The sequence below is a fragment of the Anomaloglossus baeobatrachus genome, chromosome 2 (genome assembly GCF_048569485.1).
Source record: "Anomaloglossus baeobatrachus isolate aAnoBae1 chromosome 2, aAnoBae1.hap1, whole genome shotgun sequence".
Classification (NCBI taxonomy): domain Eukaryota; kingdom Metazoa; phylum Chordata; class Amphibia; order Anura; family Aromobatidae; genus Anomaloglossus; species Anomaloglossus baeobatrachus.
Window position 1 is genome coordinate 621,393,701 of NC_134354.1, and position 13,804 is coordinate 621,407,504.

Genomic DNA, 13,804 nt, shown 5'->3' on the forward strand with positions numbered 1-13,804 from the left:
ATATACACAGTATATATTCATTTAACCATTGCACATGGCAAAGCCTTGTACCTGGCATTAGTAGTGAAATGAATGGGATCTATATGGCTTCTTTAGCATTACAGTCTTCATTTACTTGTCTCACAGGCTCCATCAGACCATATGTATGGTGATATTCTCTCTTAAAGGCAAAGCTAATGCTGAAATTCTTGATACAACTGAAACCTTATGCCCCTCTATGACTTCCATATAATTGCTCAGTACAAAACAGTCATAGTTCATCCATAAATCTTGAACTGTGAGCCATTTGCAATCTTTGATATCCTTTAAAGCAACATGGTCCAAGTTGAAAACCAATATGTATCACTAATTATAGTGTTAATAATGAAATGGCCTTAAAGCAAATCTGAGAGGATATTCATTCTGCCCAAGCCACAAGCAGCATGAATCAGGCATTTTAGAGAAAACATTCTTTGCAAAGCTGGCTGAGGATTAGGAGTATCAGATGACTAGTCCAAGGCTAGTCTCTTGACAGATTCTCCCTGCCGCGCTTCCCTAGACTGACAGGTGTCTCCTTATATCACACATAGTGACCTGTCAATCTAGGGGAGCAGAGCGGGAAGTAGACTTGGACTAGTCATCTGAGACACATGGCCCCTTGCCAGTTTTCAAAGCTTGTTTACTCTGAAATGGCGCTTCCTTTCAAAGTAAAACATACTGTCTTGATCCTGTGCAGTTCACCGCAGACAGGGGTGTGTTTCTTCTGTGGTCATAAGGTTCATTTTGTCCATCACGTCCTAAACAAAAGAAGTCGTCAGAAATCTTCTGACCCCAGGATATGTGCAGCATTATAAATGAGCGTATATACTATAATTCCTCCACATTTGTGTCTGTTTATTTTACATGCTGAGATTGTCATAGGTACCAATACTTTAGTTTTTAGTGATAAGCTTCTGCTGATAAAACAGTGATTTTATCAAAACTACAAGTAGCCCAGTGACACCGCTGGAAACAGGGCCTCTATCGCTACATTATGTTGCTTTCAGATTAGGTGGTAAAAAAAAACGCTGACAGATTCCATATTGCCTAAAAATGATTTTCAATTTCAGCAACAAACAAATATGTGGAAGCTTAACCTTTTCTGTAATTTATCAAATAACCATTAACGCAAATTTTATCAGTTATTTTATACTGCTATATGTAATGATGTTTGTGTGATACTGATATAATTGCGCTAAACATTATGACTGACCAATATTTTGCTTTTCTTATACCAGCTGGAAGGAGAGGGTGGTATGACTTTTGACCCAATGCTGGACCACCAAGGTATTTGCTGTATCGAATGCAGAAGAAGCTATACCCATTGTCAGCGAATCTGCGAGCCTTTTGGCGGCTACTTCCCATTTCCATACAACTACCAGGGCTGCCGTTCAGCATGCAGAGTAGTCATGCCCTGCAGCTGGTGGGTCGCCCGCATCCTCGGAGTTGTGTAAAGTGAATGGAAGAGACATCAGAAATTGTTTATGAAAAGAAATGTCCAAAAACTGAGTGATACTCTGTTGTAAATAAAGACCTAAGTTAATACGGGATGTCCACAGTCATTGAGTGGAAGTGTAGGTCCCATAGATACTAAAAGTATGGTATGTGCAATAGCCTTGCTTCATGGAGACATTCAAACATTTTAAGGATTCTGAATTAGTCTTTTAATGTAGAGTTGTCCTGCTGTGACACATATTTGCTGACATGATTTAGAAACGTTCACTTTCAAAGGTTAACTAGACTCGTTGCAGTGTTCCACATTTTTGTAGCTTGATGTAAATAAATCTCAAGTGAAGTCGAGCCCTGTTGTTATTGAAGCGAATACATTTCAAACAGCAGAAACTGGTTGACGTCGGCTATTTGCTGCTTTATAAATGCGCCCTTTCTGGATAATGGCATCGGTATAGATATTTAATATCAACTATTCACAGTGAGACTCACAGAATTCACAAAATTCACATTTTTTATATGTAATTGTAATAAAAATTATTCCATTTCGGTGGTTAAATTTTGGTGTAAGACTAATGTCATATGTATAAGCTTCAAGAGTATACAACAGTAACCACAGTCTTGATGGATACCGATCATCTATCTACCATACGACTCACCATAAAAACACACCACATGAAATGCACTATTTTATGTTCCTCCTCTGTATAGGAAAACGCATTCTGATGCACATTGTTATTCATTAAAGGGGTATTCTCAAATTTGGAAGTTATTTCCTATCCATATGATAAGGAATAACTTCCTGATCGCTGGTGTCCTCACCAATTCCGAGCTCCAGGGCTCTAATGAACCTCGTGTGAATCGAGTGGTGGTCGATCATGCGCACTGCTGCTCAATGCAATCTAATAAGAGTGCTGTGCTCTCAATCTTCTGGGGTTCCAGTAAGAATTATGATCGATCATCACTCCATTCACATGGGGTTCTTCAGAGCCTTGGTACTCAGGATTGGTGTGGTAACCCTAGTAATTAAACCAATTATTACTTGACTGCATTGTTGACTCTTCATTTGATTAGCTGGCCTGGCGTACTGTCACTTCAACAATGATATGGCACTAGTCCAAATAATCAAAAGAAGCACCACAAATGCTATCAGATTGGAGGTAGTCCTTATGGCTCCTATAAAGCAGCCACATTATTGATGTGGCCAATGGACTGGGCCCTAAGGATGAATTCGCACCAAGTGAACAAAGTAATTTCTTGGTCTATCCGATAGCCGCTTACAATACATTAGGCTGCTGCTCACTCTCTGCTACTGTGTTACCTTACAGTTCTGCCAAAAGACTCATGATAAGTAGTGATGGGCGATCCCAAACTGTAAAGATCAGGGATTGTACCGATCACGAGCTTTCCTGGGAAGCTCGTGTGACAGAGCAGGTCAAGTTGAGGTCCAGAGGCTGTAAAAAAAAAAAAAAAAAAAAAAGAACATTATTAAAAAAAAACATTGTCATTATACTTACAGGTTCCGCAACGCATCCTGCAGAAACTGTCTCCTGGCCGCTTCTGCTTCCGAGTCCGATCATTGCTGTTCCCTCTGGGTTAAAGGATCTTCTATGATGTCATGGCCATGTGACCAGTCAGGTGTGAATATTGTATTACCTCGTGGTTACAGACTGGTCACATGACTATGATGTCATCAAAGGTCCTGTTAAGTGATTGTCACTGTGCGAGTGTCGTACCGCATCACGGCGCACAATCTCCCGACAGGAGCAGTCAGCTGCAGGTATTTCCATGCAGCTGAGGCACTTCTGTCCTGAGAGCATCAGGCTTTGCGAGGTGATGCAATGCGAGAAGCAAGTGCAATCATATTCTCACTCTCATCCTGCTTCTCGCTGTGTACAGAGCGATGTAGCACAGCTCACACTGACATGGCTCGCTCTGTTTCTCACTTTGTATAGACTGTGTCTTTACAGAGTGATGAAGCTGACATTGCTGTTCCTGTAGATTACGTCTAAGGATTTTTTTATAATAAAGATGGAGTTTCTAAATGTTTTTTTTTGCTTTACTTCTAATAAAAAATTTTTACTCTGTGTTATGTTTTTTTTTTTTACTGCTTATTAGAAAGTCATGGTGGCCACGTCTATTTTGGCGTGACTCCATGAATTTCGGGCTTAGTACCATCTGAGAATACAAAGCTGGTATTAACCCCTTTATTACCCAGCGTACCACCGCATTAGGGCCGCTGGACAAGCCGGGTAAAGTGCCTGGAAATGGCGCAAAGAAACAATGCGTCATTTCCAGGAGCTGCTGCAGGCTGCCGAGAATCCCAGGCCCCAGCTGCCTAGTTTTACCTGACTGGCAATCAAAATATGGCGGGAGCCCACGCATTTTTTTAAATTTTTTTTTCAATAATTAAAAAAAAAATGAATGGCTTCCCTGTAATTTTGATTGCCAGCCAAGGTAAAGTCAGGCAGATGGGGGTGGCAGCCCATAGCCGTCCGCTTTATTTGCGCTGAGAATCAAAAATAACGCGGAGCGCTATGCCATTCGTTTTTAATGATTTATTTTTACAGTACTGTGATGCCAGGCAATCACAGACTCGGCACAGAGAATGGGCGTCTGTGATTGTCTGTTGGCATAACCTAAAAAGAGAAAAATTAAGAATAATAAAGAGAAAAATAAAGAGAAAAATCAGAAAACTGAAAATTTTGCAGTGGTCTCGCTGTGTGTATATACAGTGCCTACAAGTAGTATTCAACCCCGTGCAGATTTAGCAGGTTTGATAAGATGCAAATAAGTTAGAGCCTGCAAACTTCAAACAAGAGCAGGATTTATTAACAGATGCATAAATCTTACAAACCAACAAGTTATGTTGCTCAGTTAAATTTTAATAAATTTTCAACATAAAAGTGTGGGTCAATTATTATTCAACCCCTAGGTTTAATATTTTGTGGAATAACCCTTGTTTGCAATTACAGCTAATAATTGTCTTTTATAAGACCTGATCAGGCCGGCACAGATCTCTGGAGTTATCTTGGCCCACTCCTCCATGCAGATCTTCTCCAAGTTATCTAGGTTCTTTGGGTGTCTCATGTGGACTTTAATCTTGAGCTCCTTCCACAAGTTTTCAATTGGGTTAAGGTCAGGAGACTGACTAGGCCACTGCAACACCTTGATTTTTTCCCTCTTGAACCAGGCCTTGGTTTTCTTGGCTGTGTGCTTTGGGTTGTTGTCTTGTTGGAAGATGAAATGACGACCCATCTTAAGATCCTTGATGGAGGAGCGGAGGTTCTTGGCCAAAATCTCCAGGTAGGCCGTGCTATCCATCTTCCTATGGATGCGGTCCAGATGGCCAGGCCCCTTGGCTGAGAAACAGCCCCACAGCATGATGCTGCCACCACCATGCTTGACTGTAGGGATGGTATTCTTGGGGTCGTATGCAGTGCCATCCAGTCTCCAAACGTCACGTGTGTGGTTGGCACCAAAGATCTCGATCTTGGTCTCATCAGACCAGAGAACCTTAAACCAGTCTGTCTCACAGTCCTCCAAGTGATCATGAGCAAACTGTAGATGAGCCTTGACATGACGCTTTGAAAGTAAAGGTACCTTACGGGCTCGTCTGGAACGGAGACCATTGCGGTGGAGTACGTTACTTATGGTATTGACTGAAACCAATGTCCCCACTGCCATGAGATCTTCCCAGAGCTCCTTCCTTGTTGTCCTTGGGTTAGCCTTGACTCTTCGGACAAGCCTGGCCTCGGCACGGGTGGAAACTTTCAAAGGCTGTCCAGCCCGTGGAAGGCTAACAGTAGTTCCATAAGCCTTCCACTTCCGGATGATGCTCCCAACAGTGGAGACAGGTAGGCCCAACTCCTTGGAAAGGGTTTTGTACCCCTTGCCAGCCTTGTGACCCTCCACGATCTCGTCTCTGATCGCCTTGGAATGCTCCTTTGTCTTTCCCATGTTGACCAAGTATGAATGCTGTTCACAAGTTTGGGGAGGGTCTTAATTAGTCAGAAAAGGCTGGAAAAAGAGATAATTAATCCAAACATGTGAAGCTCATTGTTCTTTGTGCCTGAAATACTTCTTAATACTTTAGGGGAACCAAAACAGAATTCTGGTGGTTTGAGGGGTTGAATAATAAATGACCCTCTGAAAAAACTTTTCACAATTTAAAATAAAAAAAGAAATAACATTCTTTTTTGCTGCAGTGCATTTCACACTTCCAGGCTGATCTACAGTCCAAATGTCACAATGCCAAGTTAATTCCAAATGTGTAAACCTGCTAAAATCTGCAGGGGGTTGAATACTACTTGTAGGCACTGTATATATATATATATATATACATATATATATATATACATATATATATATATATATATATATATATATATATATATATAATGTGTAAGTACACAATATATAGTTGAATTAAATAATTTAATAAAATGACACAGCCCTCCGCGGTATTTTTGATTCTCAGCGCAGATAAAGCGGATAGCTACAGGCTGCCACTCCCATCTGCCTGGCTTAACCTTGGCTGGTAATCAAAATACAGGGAAGCCCATTTTTTTCTTTTAATTACTTAAAAAAGTAATTTAAAAAAAATGCGTGGGCTCCCACTGTATTTTGATCGCCAGTCAATTAAAAGTAGGCAGCTGGGGGCTGGGATTCTCGGCAACCCTCAGCTGCCCCGGGAAATGGTGCATTGTTTCTTAACGCCATTTCCAGGCGCTTTACCTGGCTCAACTTAATCCACAGGGACAGCAATGTCAGCTTCATCACTCTGTACAGACACATATACAAAGTGAGAAGCAGAGAGAGCCATGTCAGCTCTGCTACATCGCTCTGTACAGAGCGAGATGCAGGCTGATAGTGAGGGCATGATTACACTTGCGTCTCGCACTGCATCATCCCGCAAAGCCTGACGCTCTCAGGACAGGAGTGCCTCAGCTGCATGGAACTATATGCAGCTGACCACTCCTGTCGGGAGATTATGCGCCATGATGTGATGTGACGCGACACTCGCACAGTGACAATCACTTAACAGGACCTTTGATGACGTCATTGTCATGTGACCAGTCTGTAACCAACGAGGCAATACAACATTGACACTTCACTGGTCACATGGCCATGACATCACGGAAGGTCCTTCAACCTGGGGGCACAGCAATGATCAAGCAGAAGAGGCCGGGTGACAGAGTCTGCAGGAGACGTTGCGGGACCTGGAAGTATAATGACAATGTTTATTATTAACTATATTCTTTATTTTATAGAGCCCCCCCGCCCCATCCAATAACTGTAAATCCCGAGATCGGTGATTGGACGCAAGTTAGCGTTATCTCGATCCCGATCTTTACAAAATGATCGGGCGAGGCTCCCGTTCCCATTACCATTGAGGGATCGCCCATCACTAATGATAAGAGGTCTTAGGATAGAAACTATTGTATCTGCTTGTGAGACAGTGAAGTATAGCAGTTCATCAAGTTATGAAATAGACATGTCAAAGCTTTGTCTACAGTTCAGTCAGGAAGAATGGTAGTCAACGGAATGGGCATTAAATGACGTTATGGCTCTGCTACAACTACAAAGGACTGGTGCTCAGAAAAAAAGAGAATGTAATGGAGAGATTATTTCTGGCACACATACAGATTTGGTAAATTGTGTAACAATTTTTTTTTAATTTCTGCAAAAGTCAATACCATCAGTTGCCAACGTTTCGGCTCATTCTGAGCCTTTTTGAAGACAATATTATCCTGAGGCAGGGTAAAGTAGTGATGGTGGGCACAAATATTGTGCTGGTGCCATGCCACCGATCAGCTTATTCACCGGACTTTGTCCTTTGCCCACCAGGCTGTTCACCGCAGGCAACAGCACAATATTTGTGCCCACCTTCACTACTTTACCCTGCCTCAGTCTACCTTAGGATAATATTGCCTCAACAAAGGCTCAGAATGAGCTGAAACGTTGTCAACTGATGGTATTGACAGAAATTTAATAAAAAATTGTTACACAATTTACCAAATCCGTATGTGTGCCAGAAATAGTCTCCAAAATTGAATGGGCATTGTTCCAAAATCTATCCAAAGTATAAGATGTGTATTTCTTTTCCATATGACATGCACTAAAGGCCACGTTACACGCAAGGACGTATCTAACGATATATCGCCGGGGTCACGGATTCAGTGATGCACATCCGGCATCGTTAGTAACGTCATTGCGAGTGTCACCAGCGAGCGACCGTTAACGATGGAAAATACTCACCTAATCGTCTATCGTTGACACGTCGTTCTTTTTCAAAAAATCATTGATTGTTGAGGACGCAGGTTGTTTGTCGTTCCCGAGGCAGCGCACATCGCTATGTGTGACACCTCGGGAACGACGAACTACAGCTTACCTGCGGCCGCCGGCAATGTGGAAGGAAGGAGGTGGGTGAGATGTTTGGCCCGCTCATCTCCGCCCCTCCGCTTCTATTAGGCGGCCGCTTAGTGACGCCGCTGTGACGCCGCACGAACCGCCCCATTAGAAAGCAGGCGGTTCGCCGGCAACAGCGCCGTCGCTAGGCAGGTAAGTCCGTGTGACGGCTCCTAACGATATTGTGCGCCACGGGCAGCGATTTGCCCGTGATGCACAAACGACGGGGGCGGGTACGCTCGCTAGCAATATCGCTGCTTGTAAAGCCCCCTTAACTTTCATCTTGAGTAAGTCTTGTCTCATCCTTTCCTTTATTGCACAAGGCCTCCACGTTCTGTAATACAGGCATTACTGATTGTGTATAGAGACTTCCAGTACGTAAACAAGAAATACTTTCAGACATTTACTTTTTGTTTTCTTTTGTACTAAATAGATTGACGTTTCTTGATGGCATTGTATAGAATGCATCCAATCGCTATTGTCAGTTAGCCCATTGCACTAATCCATTAAATAATTAAAGAGCATTACGGATTTCCATCCACACGAACATTTATCCTATGTGGAAAAAGATGTATAGTAAGAAAAGGCAACAACTAAATAAAACTGAAACCATGAAGCTGTTGCTGGAGAGAATTTACAATAACCAATTGGGGCTGTGAAATAATGTCTCATGTTATTTTACATCATTATAGAAAATTTATTTTTCTTTCCTTGCTGTTTATATTAGCTTATAATGAAAAAAAAAAAAGCTGAAGAGTACACAATTTTAAATTATTAGCAATTGAAGAAGTTTAACACGAAGCCTAGAAATTCAATGGTTGGTGTCAAGAAATGCAAAATGCAAAAAAAATACCCTGCATGAAATGATTAAACTGTACTGAACAGATATAAACATTGCACATCCTACCTGAAATCACCTACGAGTGTTGGGATTATTCACGTTTTGTCAGCAGATATAATCCGCTATATTATTAGCACATAATGCTCATGCTGTGGCTGCTGTTTTCCAATCCTCTGCATGAAAGTTACTCTGGAAATGGGCACGAGTGTAAAAAGTAAGGTTAATCTCACACTGCCCAAAGAGACGACAGGAAATCAGATTGCCGCTGTCGCCAGTGTAACGCCACCTCTGAAGTACACATTAGCGGTGAGATAATGAGCTGAAAATGCACAAACTTCATGGCACCTTATTATTCATATGGAAGGTACTACATGTGTTATAGTCTGGAAGGCATTAGTGCTTCAGGGTGAGCAGATGGCTGCAGACAGCCAATTACTGAAGAATATGAAGAATGTACACGTGGACTTCGTGGTAAAATTCAGGTGAAACATTTTGTCAGGATAAATCTATGACTACATGATGACTTTTGTGCCTGATCACCGATGTACTGCTGATAATGCATCCCTGGCACTACATGATGGTCTTTAGTTTACCTGCCTACAGCAATGACATATTGTATACCTCACATGATCGCTGACAGAGGTTTCTCTCAAATGGGCTCCTAGACAGATGATAGTACAGATCAGTCAGGTTCACTTAAATGATGATATGCTACCATACCAGGCTCAATGCATGGGTAAGGGTGCTGTATCTGCAAGTAAAAGCAACACACTTTTCTAAATTAAAAACATCATCATGATCAGATACACCATATGGACAAACGTATAGTGACACCTACAGGAAGCTTTTAAGATGTCCGATTCTAAATACATAAGAACTAATAAGTTAAAGGGAACCAACCACCAGGATTTTGCTATATAAAGTAAAGCCAGTGCCATATTGGCACTAAGATGCTGAATCCAAGCATACTTTTTGTTGAAAGATCGGATGCTTGGTTGCTGAAATATATGTAATCAAAGTTACAGAAATGTACTGCACTTTGATTGGCATGTGCAGTGGTGCTGGAATTTGTGGATCAGGTTCTTGCTGTAAAGTCCTCCTGTTGTGTCCTCTATGGCATGCCCCCTTTTCTTTACTTGAATATCGCGCCCGCCATTGCTGCTGTTGAGGACACTGGAGGAGGACTTTACAGCAAGGACTTGACACACAAAGGCCAGCACCAATGCACACGTCAATCATAAGTATCCAAAAAACCAGCTCACCACATGTGATATACTTAGGACTACTCCCACTTCACGTCCACAGTTCAATTAGAATAGCAAAAATATCCAGAGGATCACAGGCGGTTTTTTTCTTTAAACATACTTCTTTATTGCTTCCTTAAAAATTCATCACAGATGGAATCCAGCAGATAAAGGGTTTAGTTCATCTTAATTCATCCAACGCGTCTCGACACAATACATTCTCATAAAGTCTTATTCATGGATGATTATTCTAGTAAATAGTAGCTTTAAATACCTTACAAAAAAATCCCATGATGCATCAGGGTCAGGATTCCAATCAATTATCCTCACACCCAGTAAATACACCTGTGCACCCCATAAAATATCCCTTAAGAACATTAATGCAAATCCTTGTACAAAAATGATTATAGAACAGTTACACATGAATAAGTAGTAATATAACTGATTGTGCTGAACTAAATAGTCCTAGCAAAATTTTACCCTTAGTGGAACTCTCCTAACCTTGTTTTGTAATCCTAAAATAGGTCATATATTAAAGTATTGCTTGCAAAGATAATTGATTTATATAATAAACATTATTCCTTCCGATTCCCCTGTAAGAAAAAGCACCATGTCAGAAGACAATGCTTATAAGATGCTGAAAAACCGCACAAACATACATAACAATTCCACGTCAACCATAGGTGCATTGCACTTCTGTAACTTTAAATATTTCAGCAACCAAGCATCCAATCTTTAAACAAAAGACATGCTTGGATTCAGCATCCTAGTGCCAATATGGCACTGGGTTTACTTCAAATAGCAAAATCCTGGTGGTTGGTTCTCTTTAATCACCCATTTTTAGTCAAACCAGCTTCCACTCTCCTGCAAAGGCTTTCTACAGATATTGAAGTGTGTCTACGGGAATTTTGGCTAATTTATCCAGAGGAGCATTTTTGAGCTCCAACACTGAAGGTGGACGGACAGACTGGCTTGTAATACGAGTTCACCTAACAGCTGTTGGATGAAGTTGAGATCAGGGCTCTGTGTGGCCAGTCAACTTCCATATCAAACCCACCTAACTATGCCGTAATTGACTTTACTTTGTGCACTGAATCACAGTCATGGGGATCGGAAAATGGTCTTCCCATAAAGTTGGAAATATACAATTGCCCATAAGAAAGGCGGCGAATGTCAACCTCTGAAAAACAATCCCATAGCTTTATCCTTCTTCCACCAAACTTTACAGGTAAAGTTCTCATGGCGTTAACCAAACCCACACTCATCAAACTACCAGATAGAAGCTCAAATACATTACACCATTCTGTATTATGCTTGATGATGTAAGCCTTGCAGCCAGCTGTTCAGCCATGGAAGTGCAAGCCATGTAACTCCCTGGGCACATTTTTTTGTGAGAATATTAATGTCAAATACAGATGAGACTTTTTTGTCCTCGGCAACCACTCTTTAACCCCTCCCTTCAGCCCCGGGGCACTTTCCGTTTTTGTTTTTTGCTCCCCTTCTTCCGAAAGCCGTAACTTTTCTATTTTTCTGTCAATCTTGCCATATGAGGGCTTGTTTTTTGCGGGCCAAGTTGTACTTTTAAATGAAACCATAAGTTTTACCATATGGTGTACTGGAAAACAGCAAAAAAATTCCAAATGCAGAAAAATTGCAAAAAAAGTGTGATGGCACAATAGTTTTTGGGATGTTTTATTCACGGTGTTCACTATATGGTAAAACTGATGTGTGGGTATGATGCCTGAGGTCAGTGGGAGTTTGTAGACACCAAACATGTATAGGTTTACTTGTATCTAAGGGGTTAAAACAAATTCACAACTTTGTCCAATAAAAGTGGTGCACGTTTTGCGCCATTTTCCGAAACATGTAGCGTTCTTATTTTTTGGGATCTATGGCTCAGTTACGGCTTATTTTTTGCGACTCGAGCTGACGTTTCTAATGCTACCATTTTTGCGCAGATGCTACGTTTTGATCGCCTGTTATTGCATTTTGCGTAAAACTTGCGGCAACCAAAAAACGTAATTTTGGCGTTTGGAATTTTTTTGCCACTACGCCGTTTACTAATCAGATTAATTGATTTTATATTTTGATAGATCGGGCATTTCTGAACGCGGCGATACCAAATATGTGTATATTTATTAATTTTTTAACCCTTTAATTTTCAATGGGAGGAAAAGGGGGTGATTTGAACTTTTAGGTTTTTGGTTTTTTTTTAATTTTTAAAACTTTTTTTTTTACTTTTTTTTTTTATTTTACTAGTCCCCCTAAGGGGTTATAGCGATCAGCAATCCGATCGCTCTTATCTATCTGCTGATCACGGCTATACAGCTGTAAACAGCAGATACAGTCACTTTCTTTTTCCCTTTGCTCTCGGCCGAGGGAAAACGAAAGTGAAACTTCATAGCTGCAGGCGTCATCACATGACCCTGTGCTACGATGGCAACCACCGATAGTCACGTGATCACGCACGTGACTTCCGGTGGGGGCGGCGGTAAGTAAAAAACATGGCCGCGCGCATTTAGATCTTGCTGCCAGACTTTGGCAGCAAGATTTAATGGGTTAATGGCCACGGGTGGAAGCGATTCCACCCGCGGCTAGCAGGCACACTTGTCAGCTGTTGAAAACAGCTGATCTGTGTGCCGACCGCCGCCTGCCCGCGGCAGGGGACGGGGCTTAACGGGACATGCTCCATGACTGATATATCCGTCCATGGTCGTGAAGGGGTTAAAGGGAATCTGTCTGCAGGATTTTGCTACCTCATCTGAGAGGACCATAATGTGGGCAAAGAGATCATGAATCCAACGATGTATCACTTAAATTACTGGGTCCAGCCATTCTGACACAATCAGAATTTTTAGATTTAGCCATGTAGCTGAGCTAAGAGAGCTGTCCAGCTAACACCAGACTCTCAATAGAAATTGAAGAAAGGCATTTCCAGCATCCAGGTTCCAGATTATTTTAAAAATGAATTTCTTTATTCCAAAATGGATCCTTGGTCTCAGACTAAGCAGGTGATCCTCCGAAACGCGTACCTGTTTGATAATTGCCACTTGTTTTTATACATATGGAATGACCTTTTAAATCATTTTGGAATAATATTCCATTAAAATAATCTGGAACCTGGATGCTGGAAATTCCTTTCTTCATATTCACACTTCAGTGGGTCCTGCTGATGTCCGTGCACCGGTCAGATTCTTATGGAACTCCAAGTGGGTGAGCTGGAGTTTTTTTCTACTGCTCTCAATAGAAATTGTACATTGTTGGAGGTGGTGTGCTGGACTGCCATGAGTGTGACATTGTAGTCCAAGCAATGATAAGGGTCCTGCTACCTAAACAAACATATCAAATAAACAACAGATCGGAGCTTGATAAGACAGAGGGCCCTGAATCCTATGTTTTAACCTTTGCAGTATTCCGTCTTCAGATTACATAGCAAAAAGCTGCTGACAGATTCCCTTTAAAGAAGCCCTGTCAAGCATTTTGTATGCCTAAACATGTATATATTTATGTAGTATAGTGAGTGTGTTAATATACTCGCATATTGTTGTCTTCTTTGGTATCCAGCGACGTTCCATTCCTTTTCTCAGTGATGTCACGGCTCCTTCACACTATCCGGCTCATTCTATGTGTGACCTGAAAGTTTCTTTTACAAGTAAAAGTCTATGGAGCCTTGTTCTGCTGCTCCATAGGCTTACACTGTAATTGTCACTTCTGGGTCACATAGGTCGTGGGGTCTTCCAGAGACTCAGAAGAGTAGTGATGTCACTTAGAAGAGTGGAACAGCGCTGGATCCCAGAGATGATGGAGGTAGGCAAGTATATTAGTCAAAAATAAAGTGTGC

General features: G+C 41.5%; 1 protein-coding gene and 1 long non-coding RNA gene across 3 annotated transcripts in view; one reads left to right on the forward strand and one right to left on the reverse strand.

Annotated features, from left to right (window-relative positions):
- The window catches only part of CNMD (chondromodulin), a 130,441-nt gene extending 128,488 nt beyond the window's left edge, over positions 1-1,953 (forward strand). Inside the window, exon 7 of the mRNA XM_075334379.1 lies at positions 1,257-1,953. Within this exon, the coding sequence (XP_075190494.1) occupies positions 1,257-1,472 (216 nt within the window). The 3' untranslated portion in view covers positions 1,473-1,953. The remainder of the gene's footprint in view (positions 1-1,256) is intronic.
- The window catches only part of LOC142290430 (uncharacterized), a 74,551-nt gene extending 65,661 nt beyond the window's left edge, over positions 1-8,890 (reverse strand). For both annotated transcript variants that reach the window (XR_012750305.1, XR_012750306.1), the window contains exons 1-2: positions 8,786-8,890; positions 2,789-2,921 (exon numbers count right to left, since the gene is read on the reverse strand). This is a non-coding gene — a long non-coding RNA (uncharacterized LOC142290430). The remainder of the gene's footprint in view (positions 1-2,788; positions 2,922-8,785) is intronic.
- Between the last annotated feature and the right edge of the window lie 4,914 nt (positions 8,891-13,804).